Source organism: Artemia sp. Qi Xiang Cuo, chromosome 20, assembly GCF_049724085.1.
Source record: "Artemia sp. Qi Xiang Cuo chromosome 20, ASM4972408v1, whole genome shotgun sequence".
NCBI lineage: Eukaryota > Metazoa > Arthropoda > Branchiopoda > Anostraca > Artemiidae > Artemia > Artemia sp. Qi Xiang Cuo.
The window spans coordinates 14,957,945-14,977,473 of NC_142813.1; the positions used below are offsets into that span (position 1 = coordinate 14,957,945).

Sequence of the window (19,529 nt, forward strand, 5' to 3'; positions counted from 1 at the left end):
AAGGAATTGAATTGAGCCCTTTGCCAGCAAAGCTTCACCTTTTGAATACTAAGCTTAAAGCATTTTGCCAGTGTCAGTTTTTTTTTTTTTTTTTTTTTTTTTTTTTTTTTTTAGGGTCATAGAAATCTATGACATTTTAGCAACTTTCCTGCACACCAGAACTAGATCCTTAACTACAAGACACGTCCTGGATTTCATATTTTTTAGGGTCATAAAAATCCATGATATTTCAACAACTTTTCTACAAACCAGAGTTAAATCCTTAAATACAGGACCGTCCTGGATTTCATATTTTTTAGGGTCATAGAAATCCAAGATATTTCAACAACTTTCCTGCAAACCAGAACTAGATCCTTAAATATCGGACCGTCCTGGATTTCATATTTTTTAGGGTAATAGAAATCCAAGATATTTTAACAACTTTCCTGCAAACTAGAACTAGAACGATGCAGGATCGTTCTGGATTTCATATTTTTTAGGGTCATAGAAATCCATAATATTTTAACAACTTTCCTGCAAACAAGAACTAGATCCTTAAATACAGGACCGTCCTGGATTTCCGCGGAGGTATGGTCATGCGATTATAAACATTTGTTTCCCAACTTTAAAGCACTGACAAAAAGTCAACTGACATTAGTAATTGAAAGTAAAGAACTCCTTTATCTAATTCTTTAGATTGAAAAAGTCTCTATTGTCAATTAAGATAAAGAGCGCATTTGACAGAAGCCGTACCACTTTTCCATAGCGTAGACAAAACTAAATCTATCAGAAACGTTGTTTTCAAGACTTTTCACTATCTTTTTTTGTGTAGGATTGAAAGGAGTCTATTTGCAATACTGCTCCCTCCACAGCACCTCGCTCTTTACGCTAAAGTTTGACTCTGTCACAACTCTAGTTTTTAAAGTAATAAAAACTTTAGCGTAAAGAGCAAGGTGTTGAGGAGGAGGCAGTCCCTTCCATAAACGGGATAATTTCTGTTCGTGGTCAGTTTTAATGTAGCCCCTTACTTTCAGTTGAAAAATCTTCTTCTGTTTTTTTTTTTTACTTAATTTCCGATAATCCATCAAGAAGTAATAAATAAAATTATTTTTCAAAATGTTGGTAATGCAAATTGACTTTTTGTTCTTGAATTTCCTTTTGGTTGTTTTTCTTCCTTTTTTTACATTCTATTATCTGATATAATTTACATTATATGCTGATTGTTTGATTACATAAACTACTTTTAAAATATTCAAAAGTGATTTGGTTAACTTTCTAAGCTGGCATCATAACATAGTCGAAAATCGGTCAAGGTTAGGCCAACTAAATAAATTTCGGGAAACAGCTTTAAGCTTTAGACTAACTAAATAAATTTCGAGGAAAAAATTTTAACTTCCACTATACCTTACCCCTAGTCCCCTAAAGTCCCATGCATTTTGTAATGTGTCACTCTTGTTTGACTGTGTATCCATAAACTGAGTCAATGATGACAAAATCAAGAAACAGAAAAACAAGAAATATATAACCTTGGCTATATATTTCCCCCACAAAGGAGTGGTTGGGGGGGGGGGAAGTACAGAAGAGGTGCCTTCAAAATTTGTTAAAGACAATTTTTTTTTACATACTGTAAAGTTGCTGAATCATGCTGAATTCAGCATATTGTAATGCTGAATCAGGAATAAAATAAAGCTACGGTACTCTTTCGTTACCACACTGCTTAATTCATATTTGGGATTTTGGTTCAAGATCACCATGTTGTCTAAGGTATAGCTACATCGTTTTCTTTGAACAATAGCCTAGGCCTTGTTATTTATAGGACATAAATTAGATACAAATTAAAGAAATATACCATTTTATTCCCAATTTAATTTTCTATCAAACATAAAAAGACTAGTCACTGCTGTCGCTAACCTGACCTATGTATATTTATTATTTCTTATATTAGGGGAGTTCCCTCCTGTTATTCTAATTAAACGGCCTTTGTGTTTCAGAAGTCGTTCTTAAAGAATCGGGACAAGAATGATTACGGAGATGATAATAATTTTGACCAAACATAAAAGACGGCAGAACACTGAGGGGCTAGGAGAGGTCACTATGAAGCTTAGAAAAAATAAAACATGGACACACAAGAATATATAGTGATTCCAGATCAAGTAAAGGGCTAGGGGGTGGCCACTTTCCACCCCATAGTGTATATCTCATATCGCCATGAATGCCACACAGTTCTGCCACCCATGGTGGCACGCGCCAACTTGTGTACGTTATTTCTGAAAGGTGACAGCCCCTCGCTGAAGCGGTAAGTTCCGAACGATTAAATCCCTGAATGAGATTTGTAGCTTTATTGTAGCCTTAGAAAGGGGTTTAAAAGAGAATGAAAAGTTGACATCCATACTATTGGAGAATAAGAAACATAAGATTCGATTAAGCAATGGAAAGGGACTTTCAAAACCGATCCAAGGGAAAGTGTGTTTGAGCTTCCTGAAAATACCGATACTCCTGCATATCTTCATTTTAATCAAATATATGTTACACTTGAAAGACAAGTTTTCGTAAAAAAGAATACCCAAAATTAATCGGATTTTCTACCCGAAAATAAATTTCATTATTTAATCTATTTTGCTTTTTCCTGTTCTTTTTTTTCGCTGGGTGATATTATAATCTGTACAACTCTCTTGTTTCTTTCTTTTTCTCTCTCGCTGAATTAATGTTTAATTGATTCGTATATCACCCCCTCTTTTACAGGCCAAGGATCCTTTGTGGGGATTAGTGCCGCATAGTCATTGTATGTTTATTTCATTATGAATACACATGTTGTCTTGGTAATCCCCAATTCCAATAAATTTAGTTTCCTGGTGCACAAAAAATTAAGTTATAAATATTTCGCTTAAAAAAGAAAACGAAGAAAATTAATAATAGGAAAAGAAAGATAAGAATCTAATAGCAAAACTGATCACACATTTTTTTATAAAACTAAAAATTGATGAACAAATGGTAAGAAAAGATGATGATGAGGGGGAGGGATAGCGACGGCAGTGGTTATTATATTTGAAAAAGGCATTGAATTAGAATCGGTTGGTACATTTCTTTTTTTCTATCTGACTTCTGTGTTATGAGTAACCTTAACCTTCATTTTTTGCAATATCGCAATTTACTAAAAAAGCCCACCTTTTATATAGGCTACCGTGCAATTGAGCTAACGTGAATGAAAGACGGAAGCAGGAAAAACAGACGGATAATGCACTTTTGATTGCATTTTGTCAGCCTTCTTTTCACACTGTTAAAGATTATTTTTGTGTGTAAATCTTCCAAGCGGCAAAACCATTGGCAAGATCTTTACTAAACGACAAAGAAAGTTAAATCGCACGAATTTCCACGTCTTCTCTTTGTTTGTATGAAAGCGAAAACTATTGTCACTTCAAGCTTTTTTTCTACCGAGCTAAGGTGGTATTCCTTTTCATGTAGACACGATCTTTTCTATCTCAACTGCGACGAGTGGAGAACCTCCCACTTTAGTGGAGAACCTCCCACTTTAGTGGAGAACCTCCCACTTAGGTGCATCAATTCACAGAAATGGAGGAGGAAGGGCGAAAATGTATTTTACAAAATCTAAGGGATGACTTTGTTTTTCTTCATTTTTTTTTCCAACGAAAATGCCAAAGAAAAGATGAAAATACAAAAAAATCAAAATCTGGGGGGGGGGGGAGGGGCAATGCTCTCCTAGTAAAACGTAATAGAATAAAAAAGTCTTCTCCTAGAAAGATGTTATGACAGGGTTTTCAACTTAACACCTTAAACGTTATTACAGCCGGACATTCTTTTCAACCTAATAATATACTATACAGCAGGGCCGTATCTAGGCTTTTTTCCGGGGGGGGGGGTGCAAAACTTTAAAAACGCATCAAAATTTAGTTTAAATTCCTTTTTGTTACGTTTTTACGAGTCAGACAAACATTTCAGGGGAGGAAGTTGAACACACACACACCCCTGGATACGGTCTTGCTAGACAAGCTCATACACTTAAGGCTTATTTTCCCTGTGCTAGTTTCGCTACGCTATTTTTCTGCTTTCCTACAGTTTTAATATATCAAATTCTATCCATCTACCGAATTCAATCTTTGAAATTCGGTGTATTTCGGGTTTTCCGATTAAAAATGTTGAAAAAGGACAACTTTCCTGTTTTTAAAGTAAGTTTAGACCCTTCCCTAAGTAAAAATATAAGTAACAAATATAATTCTAACTCGGTGTATGGGTGGATCTGAGATTAAGAATATTATATAAGCATCTTATAATTTTGGCACAAGCTACAGCACCAGACTTGTCGCAAAATTGTTTGTTTTAGAAGGAACATATAGCCTAAGGAGGATTTTTTTTCTGGGGGATAGGGAAAATTTTTGTCTAAATAGCAAAGGAGTAAAAAATGATTTAAAACTAAAGGATATATGCTAAATATCATGGAATCTTGGGGGGAGCTGGACAAAGTGACATCCCTACGCTCAATAAGTAATTGATAGACCATACACATACTTTTGCTATTCTCTTTTATTTTTTTTTCTATTTTATATTAAGCATGCTATTATTTTTCTAAAATTTATTTATTATACCATAAGAGTCTTTGCTGAGACTAGTTCTTTGTGTTCCAATTAAATAAAAAAAACAAGTTTTTTAACAAAAGTAAAGAGCAGAGCTATGTCTTCAGTAGAGTAAAAAAAAATATAGTAGTATGAATGAAATAATAATATGTTTAATAGCAAACAACTATTTTTTCGAAAAATACTGTTTAATAAGTATGCTTAATGACACTAAGGTTCCATTCATACTTTCTTCATATTTCTTTAAAATGCATACAAAAGCCAAAAAGATTTGTCGTTGCAAAACTTCCCTTCAAAGAACAAAATAGATTTCTTCAAAATTGAAACCATTGATTTTCAAAGTTTAAATTGATTGATTTTCAAAGTTTGAAAATTGAAAAGAAAATTGATTTTCAAAGTTTAATTTAGGCACCTGCGTTCAGTAAGTAATTATCACAGCTTACTCATACTCCGAACGGGCTGGGCTCACGTGTGGTGCTCCATAAGGCACGAAACTTGCAGCGCTGTTGTTTTTATAAGTTATAAACTTTGTTCCTTTCTGAGTTTGAGGGCATGTTTAAGTATGTAGACGACTTGTCAGTTCTTCTGAAATATATCATTGAAAACTCAGAGGCAGTTCCCCAATTCAGTGATGCAATAATGAGCAACTTTAAAGACCAATGTACTATCAGCCGCCTTCAAATCAACGAAGGAAAACCAAAATCCTTCGCTTTAATCTTCTTAAGAGGGACTTTCTTTGTCAGTCCAACTTTACCGTACCCTAGTGTATCTTCGGCTGTAATTCTCGGTGCCACATTTAGCGTTGACTGCTCGTTTAGTACTCATGTTGATACAATCACTACAAAAACGAATGGCCACCCTTATCTTACTACGTCATTTCGGTTTTTCTGTGTCCCAACTTAAGACGGCTTATCTTGCATACATCCGACCAATTGCCGAGTATACTTACCCTGTAAGGGGCCCTCAAGTCAACAACACAAGTTACTTAAGCGATCAACTTGAGTCACTACAAAAAATGCCTTTAAAGTTATTCTTTCACACGCATATGTAAGTTATGAATCGACATTATCTGTCTTGGAACTACCGTCCCTTCACGAACGTCGTCTGGGCTTGATCTGCAAATTTCTTCTTCGCAGTGAAAAACATAGAAATTCTACCACTAGTTATGAAGAATAAAATAAACACAAGGTCAGCTAACAAAGTGAGACTGGAATTGCCTACTCCAAGAACAAACCGTTTCACCAATTCGTTCGTTCCTTTTTACATGTCAGTGTTTAATAAGTTATAGTCCCGTGTTTTTTTGTTGTTGTTTTCATTGTAAGTACTAGCTTCATTTAGTTGGAATTTTTATTCTAAACTATGATTGCTTGTATAAATGAAACTATTCTATTCTACTTTTGCTGTTCCCTTTGAATTTTTTCTATTTTATTATCAAGTATACTATTATTTTCTCGGGTTTATCAAATATTAAATTCGACCTTACAAAGAAGATAAAACATGCACGAGTTATTAAAGGAAGCGGAAATAATTATGACATTTGAATCAAAAATTAAAGCAGTGTTTTCACTCTCATAAAAAGATAATCCTCCCAACTTGTTGGCAGATGTGTTGACAATTTTACAACTTGGCTCTTACATTCAAACACTTTAGAACCGCTTCCTAATACAAAGGTACTCAATGACGCAGGGATCTCTGATGCCAGGAAGCATACTAAAGCAACAAAAATTTATACTAAATTCCGAGTTTTACATTTCACAGATTCTTAGCCCCCCCCCCAACCCCATACTTCCAACATTGCCACCTTTCTTCAATTTATCTTTGTGGATTCAGGAAAATATAATGTATCCCCCCCCTTCATTTACATGCCATAGTCTTTATTGGGACTAGTTTCTTGTGCTTTTATATGTATTTTTGAATTTATTGACAAACAAAGCATTCAAAAGATAAACACAAGAGATTAAGCTATAATGTATAAGTATAAGTGTATAAGTGCTATACATGTGGATAGATGATAACAAAGTTGCACTTTTAGTGGATGGAAAACTACTTCCTTACGAAACTGGAAGAATAAAAAACGACGAGTCAGTGCTCACAGTGTCATTTTGACAAAACCATGTAAACAGGCCAGCGATGTAAGCCATGTCAAGCCATGAAGATATTACGAGTTGATGTATGCAGTGCCATTTTGACAAAATCATGTAAACAGGCCAGAAATGTAAGCCATATCAAGCCATAAAGATACTACTAGTTGATATTTGTAGTGTCATTTTGACAAAACCATGTAAACATGCCAAAAATGTAAGCCATATCAAGCCATAAAGATGTTACAAATTGATGCTTGCAGTGTCATTTTGATAAAACCATGTAAACAGGCCAAAAATGTAAGCCACGACAAGCCCTAAGGATACTAAGAGTTGATGTTTGCAGTGCCATTTTGATAAAACTATGTAAACAGGCCAGACATGTAAGCCATGTCAAGTCATAAAGACAATAGGATTGGTGTTTGCAGTGTCATTTTGACAAAGCCATATAAAGATGTAAGACATGTAAAGCCATAAGAACACTACGAACTGATGCTTGCAGTGTTATACTGACATAGCCTTGTTTCTTAAACCTAAAGATTGGATAAAGCTACTTTTTGGTTATATGTAATATGAGAAGCTTTCTAAATAAAGTAATACAAGCATTAGCAGCAATAAAAATATTTTCTTAATCAAGCGTTTAACTTCTACAAAGGCAATGACAGTTTGAAGAAACACTCGGCAAGTTTAGGCCTAAACAAGCCTAAACTTGCGTAAAGTGCCAAAACAGGAGTAAAAAACTTCAATCAAAGAATTACCCCCAAAAAATCCATAAAACCACACATATGACCACAGATTCAAACTAGTTCAGTGGGGGAAATTAGGATAAGGGCATTCTCTCCCCTAGACTTTCAAAAGTACCTTTTTTGGTATGAAAAATACGCTCTTTGGCCCCAGTGAGTGAACGCTAAGGTACTGAAAAATGACCAGATTCAAGGATAAAATACAGGGAAAAGAAAGAACAACAGCAGAAAAAAAAAAAAAAAAAAAAAAAAAAAAAAAAAAAAATTGGTAGACTTTTTTCTTTATCTTATTATTACTATTATTTTTCTAAAGGAAGGAGGGGGGCTTGACAGGTGGACTAGAACTTTAGAAAACAGTTTTCCTTTTTAGCTTGACAAATTCATAATCTAGGAATTCGATGGAGTTGTTTTTCGTGTTGGTAGAATGCCTAAATTCATGAAAAAAAAAGAAAAAAAAGGCACTCAGATAAGAAAGGTAAGAGCAGGCAGTAGCCCATTTCCCCTAGATCCACCACTGGTTTGGCAGATCCAAGTTCCGTCACCGCCATGCCGAGGGATTTTGGGTAAGCTTCCTATTATTTGGTAAGTGGATTTAGACCCTTCTGCTAATCTCTAAGGGCGCTATTACTTGGTAAGCGTCCCTTTATAATAAAATTAAATTCTTACTGACTTACGCTTAGCTAATTGAAGGAATAAATTTTTTCATTTCATTCTCGTTGTGGTTATCCAAGGTAATTTTTAGTACAATTTATTTCAGTGGGCTGTCTAACCCTACTTCAAAATAAGAGCAAAAAAGTCAAACGCTATTGAAGAAAGTTTAGCAACAAAGCTTTAGACTGGACAAAGAAAACAGACACTACTTTTTTAATTCCTTTACGGAATAATTTATCATTATTCTGGATCAAACACAGCTACGGTTCGGTAAAATTCCCAAGAATATCGGCATTTGACCAGAACGCTTTATTTTGAAATATTTTAACAAGAAACAACTCAACGACAATTTTTTGACTATGCTACAAAAGAAACAGGAATAATCAACACTGAGAAAACGGTTCTGCGAGCATATTGTGCAAACCAGTACCAAAGAAGCATTAGTGCATAAAACGGATTCAAACTTAGCTCAAATCAGCGTTTTATTTAACTAAGAAGTCACGGTTTCTTCACCTTAGCCTTGAAATTCCTGATTAAAAATTTCAATTTTAATGCTACGTCAGATGACTGTAGTTCCCACATCGATTACCCTCATTTTTTAATAATTCAGCGTATTAAGTCATAATGCACGGCAATGTTGTATTAGAAAGAGGTCTGTTATGAGCTTTTGGTCTAGGTGGGTTTGGCGCGGTGACTAAATGATGCCATAATTCGGTGGCAGTGCGCATATCTAGTGTGCAGGAGGTTGGGGATTTGAACACCACCGATGACATATTTTCCATAGAAAACTACTATTGTAATGATGGTCACCGGACTAAACATATGCGAGTAGCTCATGCAAGGACCATTCAATAAATTTAATTAAATTAGATTTAATTAATTCAAAACTTTGGCTAATTTTCAATATCGTCTTCGGCAACATTTATTCACTGTTCTGTCGTTGTATTAATTTGTGTGTGCATGGCACAAAATTCTTTGGGCCACAATGTGGGTTTGGCGTGGTGACTAAATGATGCCATAACTCGGTGGCAGAGCACATATCTAGTGAGCAGGAGGTTGGGGGCTTGAAGACCACCGATGACATATTTTCCATAGAAAACTACTATTGTAATGATGGTCACCGGACTAAACATATGCGAGTAGCTCATGCAAGGACCATTCAATAAATTTAATTAAATAAGATTTAATTAATTCAAAACTTTGGCTAATTTTCAATATCGTCTTCGGCAACATTTATTCACTGTTCTGTCGTTGTATTAATTTGTGTGTGCATGGCACAAAATTCTTTGGGCCACAATGTGGGTTTGGCGTGGTGACTAAATGATGCCATAACTCGGTGGCAGAGCGCATATCTAGTGAGCAGGAGGTTGGGGGCTTGAAGACCATCGATGACATATTTTCCATAGAAAACTACTATTGTAATGATGGCCACCGGACTAAACATATGCGAGTAGCTCATGCAAGGACCATTCAATAAATTCAATTTAATTTAATTAGATTTAATTAATTAAAACTTTGGCTAATTTTCAATATCGTCTTCGGCAACATTTATTCACTGTTCTGTCGTTGTATTAATTTGTGTGTGCCTCTGGCACAAAATTCTTTGGGCCACAAAATCTCAAGGCCACGTTGCAACTGGTTTTTCCAACGATTCATGAATCAGTAGATCGAAAATATTGACTATTTCTTGATTTAGCAGCGCCACATGTGGGCAAATATTTTCACAAAAAAGTCACACGTGGGCAAATATTTTCACAAAAAAGTCACACGTGGGCAAACATTTTCATACAGAAAAGTCACATGTGGGGAAACATTTTCATGAAGAAAAGTTACAGCTATATTCAAGAGTCCAAATTTTGTTTCAATAGCAGGACTTACTTTTTTGTGAGCAAATAGCTGCTGCAGTAATGGCTGTCAATGGCTCGTTGATCTTCAAAATAATCACAATAGATAAGTTCCTGTGGATTCCAGAATGATGTAAGCATGACTTGAGGCCTTGTCATTCGAATAAAACGTTACGTAGTAAAATGTGTGATTGACTAAATCACACCTTGACCAAAGCTATGATTTCTTATCGTGATAATGCGCGCCCATATGTAGCACTGCTAAATTACGAAACAGTTTAAAACTGGGAAGGGACATCATCTCTACTGCCCTGACCACGCCCATCAGATTTTCATTTGTTTGGATCTGTGGCTAAACATATTTTGCACTAAATCAATATCAATTTAAAGTCAAAATGCACTTCTATTAAACAGAAGTGCACAGAATGAAATGAAATAGCAATAAAATGAAATAGAATGAAATAAAATAGCAATACCTTTGGGGGTCTGAGGACAAAATCACAACGAATAGTTTGTTCTCAATCCCTCCCGAATAAAAAAAGATCTAGAGCATTTTCAGAGTACACTTGCGTCCCCGATACGATTGTACCTAAGCGACACCCATTATGGAAACCATGAAAATTCGGTGTCCAAACCTAGAGGCACTAAATAGAAAATGCTTAAATCATAAACATCTTTGAAATCATGAAATAATAAATATTTATTTCTTGAATCATGAGAAATATCCGTATTATAGATATATGAATGGTATAATGCAAGAAGTGAAGAGGGCATTTTATCCAGGTAGCTGGTGCTAGCAAGAACGTTTTACTGACAAAAACTTTGGCTGCCCTCCCACCAGAAAAAAAACTTGTTCATGACTAAAAATCAATGCAACAAAACATTAGTGATCAAATTGACAGTAGGATCGGTACCATTTCTGTTTCAGTCTTTTTCTTCCTACGTTTTCTGTTCTTTTTTCTTCTTTTTAGGAAATAGAAAAAAAAAAAAAATAGAAAACAGGTGGTTGTTTTTTCAGTACCGTTTTGTTTCTGTCCCATTTTTCTTCATTTTCCGTGCTTTGATTGCACATAGCATCGTAGCTCAGTCTAACGACTTATATTGGATTCGCAATATTAACGAATTGCCATCTAGCAAATACCGTTGTCTTTACACGTTCTGAAGAAAAATTGTTACCACTATGAAAACTAATCCATTACTAAAGCAAACTCACTATCAAAGCAACTAAAGCAGTCTAATTGAATTTCCACTTTTTGGGTAGTCTTGGTAAGTAGATAGCTCCCCCAAGAAACTGGGTACATTGACTGCAGAAATGATGATGATCATTCCGAGGAACTCGGAATGAAATGACCCAGACCTTGACAGCGATACTGAGAACTCGGTACCAAAGCAAAGAGCGTCTCTAGTGAAGTACGGACGCTGGGAGCAGCACTAGTGAAAATACGAATACTGTAAGAATCCTGAAAATATCTTCTAAATTTTACGATCTTTTTGATCTGGAATACATATAATCTTAGTCTGTCCGTCACAAAGGACTTGAATGTTCAATGGAACAGCAGTCTTTTTATGATAGAAATGCATTATTCCCGAATAGAGCCACTGAGCGACTTCTGCAACCAAAACCTTCATGAAGCTAATATCAGTGAGCTCAAACTTAACAGTCCGTTCTTCGTCCGTTCAAACAGGCAACTGTGATAGCCAGTGGATATAATTATGTGTCGGCAAGCAAAGTTTTGCTGATGGTCAAGGGATTACAGGGTTTTGTCAGACTCCAGGTACTAGTATTATGACTGAGTCAATAAATACCTTCAAGGTACTATTTTAGCATTGCTGGGTACTTCATGCGGAAGCAGTGCTCACGAAGCTTACGATGAACTGCTAACGAGCTGCGATGCTCACGCATGAAGCTCACGAACGACTGCAAAGACACTTGAAGTTCGAATGTTTTTTTAAGCAATAAATTTTAGTCCATATGGTCTTTTGTATATTCGGTCTTTTTGCATATTTGACATTTCTTTTTTATTAATCTATGTCAGAAAATGTTCACTTTACTCTCAGAAACCTAAAAAAAACAAAAATAAAAACAGAAATATCTGTTAAAACGGCCGTTTGTTAAGTAAAAACAGATAGTTTCTGTTTTTCGATGGAAAAAAATGTAAAAAATAGAAACGGTGTTCCGTTTTTTTTTCACCATCTCTAATTTCTGTTCCGGTTTTTGCTGTTTCTGGATTGGTCAAAAACAGAAACAGTGATAACCCCTAATCAACAAGTCTTCCTACTAAAGGTATGGTCAGTGAAATTTTAAAATTGTGATTTAGCTCACTTTTGTTGTTGTTGCAAAAGGGAGCAGATTAGATCAAATTTTGCCAGGTAATTTTCCTTAAAGGCAAAAAAAAAAATTGAAAAGGAAATTAAAAAAACTCTTTTGCCAAATATAATGGTAGCAAAGCAAAGGGAGGCAGAGATATCATGCCCCGAGGGGACGCAGAGCATTTGGCAGAGGGGTGCCAAATGGTCTCCAAGACAAATAGGATTTTGCAGAAAATTTCACTGGTTATTTTAATCAATTCCCAGGAAATACACTTATCACCTCGATAAATTTCCAGAACCCCCATATATATAAACACCTTACTCCTTTAAAACAATTATAAACATGCAAACAAATATTATCTTTCAACTAATCTTAAAATATAATATATTCGACTTTTTCACTGACACAGACATATATACGAATCTGGTCCTAATCTGAATTTAATTTAACTAGACGTTTTGTTCAAATTTAAGGCCCAACCTAGGCCTGTGACCCTCTTCTGGAACACATTTAATACTTTGTGGAAGCGTGGTCAGGTAGTCGCTATTAGTAATATTTTAGAGAAAGTACTATTGTCTACTATTATATCTAGGCTATTATATTCCTATTTTGTTTGTATCACATATTATATTCGTCGTATGCGTTTCTGAAGGTAGGAAAAAAGTAACGCCGATCAAGTGCCGTAACCCCGGTGGCAGCAATGCTCGTTATGCTGTCACTGCCTACGTCTAGTCATGTTTAGCCACGATTTTATAGGCTGTTTTAATCTCAAATTGTTCACAAAGCCGCTAATTTTTTATCTTTCTTGAGAAAAAATAAGAAAAAAAAGGGTAGAACACTTTTTGACTCTTACTCATTCAGACTGGCTACGAAGCGGGAATGACCGCGACTTGACATAATAATCGGAGACGAATATCACAGCCCTGTGAACTAGGTTTAACTCAATATGCAAAATTCTCGTGTCAGGATCATTCGTTGGTTCGGGTACCATATATGCTTCACAAGAATTAGAGACTAATTTCACAACTCTGTTAACTATTTCTAACTCACCATGGAAATATCCAGTGTCAGAATCATTCTTTGGTTGCGGAACAAAAGGCGCCGATTGGTTGAGAAGATTTTCCCAGTCAACTGATTTAAACATGGACATGGCTCTCAAGGAAACTCCATCAGCACGCTGATTCGAGTCCAAAGTTAAAAGTACTTCGATGACTTCTCTGGCTTCATGACTTAAGCAGTCATCATCTTCAGGAGGGAATTCAACATCTTAATTATAAAAAATCTTTTAAACAAATAAATTTATATCTAATTTACAAAAGGCAAGATTTATAGAAAATAAACTATATATGATGTCTGACTCCTTCATATCGATAATGTTTTATTAGTGGTTTTCATCTAGTTATCAATTATCTTGAATATAAAGAGAGGAAAAATTGTTATGAAATTGGTTCTAATTGTGTTCACATTGTGAGTTCAAGTTCTTTATAAATCAATAAAAAATGCTTTGACAAAACTATCAAATTAATGACCCACAGTGAGAATAACTCGTGTGTGGGTTTACATTAACTGCATTTTAGTTCATATGACTGTTCTCAGTCATTTATTTTTTTACCATTTTGAGGTTAGAAGTTATCACTAATTTTAACTTATCCCTAATTATCTTAATGAGGGAACATCAACGTCTTAAGTATAGAAAAAGAATGTTTTAAGCAAATTAAACAAATAAATTTATATTTAATTTACAAAGACCGATTAATTTATAAAAGAAATATATATGTTTCCTGACAGTTATAATAGTTTTAATTAAATAGTTGAAGTTTATGTAAATAGTTGAGTTATTAGGTAAGTAGTTAAGTGGAGTTTCGCGCGATCGCAAACCTTCATAGTTCTTTTCCAGCATGACAGTATTGTTTAATTTATTTATTTGTTTATGAATGTGGATTAATAAACTTATGAACTTAACTTATTCCAACATATCGAGAATGTTTTAGTTGCTTTCTTCTAGCTATCGATTACCATGAAATTACTTCTAATTGTGTTCATATTGCGAGACAGCATTAACTGCATTTTAGTTAATATGACTTTTCTCAGTCATGTTTCTTTTTTTATCTCTTGAGGTTACAAGTTTTCAGCTATTTCTAGTTTCAATTTATCACTAATCATTTTCAGGAGGGAATTCCGCATATTTATTACAAAAAAGAATCTTTTAAACAAATACATTTATATTTAATTTACAAAGATTAATTAATTTATAAAATAAATTATATATGTTGCCTGATTCCAACATATCGAGAATGTTTTATCACTTGTTTTATTTCTAGCAATCGATTATTCTGAAAGTAAACAGAAAAAAATTACCATGGAAGTACTTCTAATTGTGTTCGTATTGAGAAAAAGCATTAATTAAGGTTTTGGGAAAAACCTGATGTCTTTATTGGTTCATTAGGGAACCACTGCAATGGCGTCAATCCACAAAAGTTTATGGGGGTTGGGGGTATATTTTTCAAAATCTAGGGGGAGAGGTCACATGTCTACTATGTATTTTGACGGCACCGGTTACATTTTTTTACATTAATCCAAAGGATTTCCCGCCACTACATTGATATCAAAACGTGTTAAGAAAAGACTCAAATATTTAAACCGCAAAACCATTTTTGTTTTAAATGGTAGGGGCTAGGGAGGGGGGCAAGGCTAGAGTACTAAAAAAAACTATTTTTTTTTACACATTTCACATTACACATTTTTACACATTTAAAAACTACCCACTCCCTTCTTATTGATCATCTCCGTAAACGCCTGGCTTTTGCTTACAGTAGAGTAGACTTATTTAAAATCCGTTTCAACCGTTTATTTCTGGCTCGACTTTATAACGCAGTATCCCTTCCCCATTTCCTGTATCTAAGCCCGTCTTGGAAAATTTTTCCTGAGCCAGCGAAAAGAAAACTCAGATCCGCGTTTTTTAAGTATGCGAAGTTTTTGTTGCGACTCCCGCCGTGGACAAGAAATTCGCACCTTGTTAAAAATTTTATAATTGCGGACCCAACGGCAGCTATAATTGAACAAATTAAACGGTACAACGAGAAAGTTTCTTCCCACCCTTGGTACCGTTTGCTAAGGCAGTAAATCGCTATCCATTTAATTTTATTTGCACATCTCTTGTCATATTTAGTCTTTTTACCGTCTCTTGTGATATTTAGACTAGCTGATTGAGTCCGTTGATTTTGAATTGAAGTTATCAAGTATTTTGCTGTAGGTTAGGTTAGTTGAATTGGAGTTATCAATCATATTGCTTATGTTTCTTCAGTAGTTGGGAGTTTAAAAAGTAAAATTTCTTACGTACCTGCAGTGCAGTGCATAATTGAGTTTTTGTTTCTTGTCTTTTGTACCCTTTTTTGACGGGTAATAAATAAATAAATAAAAAATAATGAAATTTGCATATAGTATTGTAGACAAGCAATGAGACAGAATTATTCTTCTGTCTGGTGTACAACAGACCAATTATTTTCTGCTTACTAAATTCAACCTCTAAAATTAAATTGTGAACAAGCTAATGATTATGTTAATTCACCAGCACCTCTTCCAAGCAAGCATTCGCCAGTTAAAAAAAAGTTCTGCCTGCCATGTAAAACGAAGATAGCCTCTTTTTAATCGACCAAACAAATATTATTCCATCTTATTTAATATAGAATTAATTACCACTGTTGACGTTTAGGTTAAAGGTGATAGCAAAATGTAACCCACAATTTGACTAATATGTGATAAAAATGATTAGTTCTCACGAATTTTTCAAAACCGGAAAACCACAAAATTAATAGCCGTCTTATGTTTGCTTTACTGCCCGAAGAAAAGGTCTCGATCCATCCTTTCGGTAACAGTTCACCAATCTCTGACTGTTTGTGGTATACTTCAGCTTAAGTAAATAAGCCTTCATAACAATAGCTACAGCAACATGTCATAGTAGTATGAACAACACGTAATATGTCATAGTAGATGTTGCTCTTTTTGAAAAAAGTAAAGATTTTAAAGATATTTTGTTGATTAACAACGCTAGAGAGCAACATTCTTAAATCCGTGACGTGAAACAAAATAAGTTTAAATACTTTTGGCACTTACGCATTATATGGGCCTTTACAAGGAAACCAGTCACGAATACTCCGCCAGACGGGTTAATTCAAGAGACCGCTATAGAGTAATGCAATGCAAAGCGTGGTTTTCATTGCGTTCACTATATTTAAACCGTTTTTTTTTGGGGGGGGGGGGTGGGGTTAGGGGGGGGAGGTACCTAGCATGGGCGCCCATATAGGGGGGGGGGTGCAGGGGGGCGGGCACCCGCCCCCATGGCTGAAGAATGCTGCCGGAGTTTTATATTTTTGTTCCGTGATTTCTATTGTCTAGTTAAAAGTGCCCATTAGACCCGGTTTGGCCCCCCCTGGATTTCAGCTTATGGGCGCCCAAGGTACCTAGGTAAGGTTACGTATTTAATATATGCTATGCTTTACCCCCCACCCCCACCTAATGTGGAAATATATAGACCAAATTAGTTTATAAAATATCATATATTCATCCTATTTTATTTCATTAGCATTAACCAAACTTGACTTTTTAGAAAGGCCCATATAATACATAAGTAACATACTTTTTTCTAAACTTTGTAGATGACCAAAACAGAAAAATAGATGTTCTTCTATTGCTAAGTATCTGCTTCGCCCGCCTCCGTGATACACTATTCACAAATACTAAGTAAATTTAAATTGGCGAACCTCGAAGTCCCAGATGCTAGCCTAGTCAAATTGCAAAACATAATCGCAAATTTCAGTGTCGCGAAAATGAATGGGTGTGAGTATTAAAGCTGTAATTTCTTTCCTCTATGATTTTTGTGTTGTTTGTCTGTTTTCTGTTAACAAAGTATTGAGTCGCTGTAAAAACGACCCAAGTCCAAGCTGTAGAATTTCGAAGACTTGGCCCGAGAATGATTTAAGACATGATTTGTAGTAAGAACGAGATAAGTTCTGATCCGGTACAACAATAAGCTACGTCTTGATCCAGAACAGAGCGAACAACACGTACAAAAAGTTAAAAAATACAAAAAAAAAAATATTATTTAAACTTCCAGGAACTCTTTTTTTTTTATAAAAATCTGTGTATTTACAACAACAAATTTAGGTTCATTTGTCTAATATGGAATAGTTTCTCGCTAATATGCTCTCCCTTTTGAATGCATTCCTTTCAAATGTATGAAAAATCAGCTAGCGAAAAATTAATTGAGTTGCCAATTCCAAAAAAATTGCTTCTACAAACAAATTGGATTGCTTTAAAATTACGAATTATGAATTAATATTATTAATAAAATATGAAAATTTAAATTATTAAATTAAACTAAATTAAATTGAACTCAATGAATGGAAAACATACATATTAATAGAAGTCCTATTTAAAAGTCAACTGTTCTATTTAGGTGTCAACTTTCTATGTTGTTATACTAACCAACAAAAAAAAAAAACAACGCAAATTACAAAAAAATACTAAACAAAAAAAAACCCGGAAAAAAGAGCCTTTCCAAATAATTTGAGTGTCACAAAGGTATATTCTAGTAATTTGTTTGTCAATATCTGTAAACTTCATCAATATATGATTTTTTTTAATAAAAAAGATTCCATAACGTTGAATAATCAGGTTTGACTTGATTATTCATTTTAATTTCTGTTAGCTTTATGTTTAGTGTATTTCTTCATAGTAATTTATGTTCGTTTCAAATTTGACTTTAACGTTTCATAGTGATTTACACATGTTTAAAGTTCGTCTTCTGTGGCTTTATTTTCCCTACTTGTGGTTTTAGCTTTAATATTGTTTATTCAAAATCTTTTATTTGGACAAAGGATTTTTAACTTAGTTAAAAGAATAGAGAATGTACCCAACATGATAATCAGATGTTCGCATAATGCAGTGACAAACGCCCGACAAATATAAATTAACTTCTAAAAATACGTATTTTTTACATTTTAGGCACCTCCAAGGTAAAAAAAAAGTTTCCAGACTATCAATAATAATAATAATTCATTCCTTACCTCTATACACAAAATGAAAAACAGATTGAAAAGGGTTATAACAATAATAATATATATATATATATATATATATATATATATATATATATATATATATATATATATATATATATATATATATATATATATATATATATATATATATATATATATATATATATATATATATATATATATATATATATATATAAATAAACACAAATTGAGATTATATTATAGAACGAAGCATAGAGCTATTAATCTGATCATGTTTTGACAGAGAAAGTAATTCCGTCAGCAATCTAAATAATCATCAAGTCAGTCCTTGTGCAACTTTATTTAAAAAATCGGTGGTGCGGCAAGTTGAGGATGAATAATCTTTGTAATCAAACAGTTCGTGGTAACGGCTCAATGGTAACCGAAACTCAAAAAGTTACACCGATCCCATCAAAAGTTACGTGCCTGAGAAAATTTGGCTGATTTTCAAAAAAAGGGAGAAAGACCCCCTAAAACTTATAGAACCTTAATCAAAATCGCATCGTCATATCCAACGCATTAGAGAACCCTACTGCAGAGATTTTAAGCACCTATCTGCAGAAATGTGGAATTTTGCATTCTTTGCCAGAAGAAGGATTACGGATCTGTGTTTATTTTTTTTTTTTCAGGGATGATTGCAACGACCCAGGGGTCCCAGAATATCGTGAAAAGGTACATTCGGACGGAAATTAAAAGTTCTAGTGCCCTTTTTTAGTGAACCAAAAAATGGAGGGCAACTAGGCCCCCTCCCACGCTCATTTTTTCCCAAAGTCACCCGATCAAAATTTTGAGATAGCCATTTTGTTCAGCATGGTCGAAAAGATGATAACTATGTAATTTAGGATGACTTAATCCCCTGAAGTCCCCGGGGGGAGGGCTGATAGTTATGAACTTTACCCAATGTTAACATATAGTGTTGTTTATTGGGAAGTATACAGACGTTTTCAGGGGGATGTTTTGTGGTAGTAGGGGGGGGGGGGGTTATGTGGGAGGATCGTTCCATGAAGGTAGTGGTCATGGGGGAAGGCACATTGCTATGAAGGGGGCGCCGGATTTCCCAGCATTATTTAAAAAAAAGATAAGAAATTAAATAACAAAAAAAACAACAAGTTTTTCAACTGAAAGTAAGGAGCAACATCAAAACTTAAAACGACAGAAAACATTACGTATGTGATTGGGTTTACCCCCTAGTCAATACCTCGCCCTTTAAGCCAAAGATTTTTTCGTATTTTCATAAGAGCTATTTATTCT

At 34.5% G+C, this 19,529-nt stretch overlaps 1 protein-coding gene across 2 annotated transcripts in view; it reads right to left on the minus strand.

Annotated features, from left to right (window-relative positions):
- The window catches only part of gwl (serine/threonine-protein kinase greatwall), a 148,761-nt gene that overhangs the window by 3,781 nt on the left and 125,451 nt on the right, over positions 1-19,529 (minus strand). Inside the window, exon 14 of one of the 2 annotated variants that reach the window (XM_089105734.1) lies at positions 13,249-13,443. In XM_089105734.1, the coding sequence (XP_088961860.1) occupies positions 13,249-13,443 (195 nt within the window). Of the gene's footprint in view, positions 1-13,248; positions 13,465-19,529 lie in introns of both variants that reach the window. The other variant, XM_089105733.1, reaches the window with a different exon arrangement.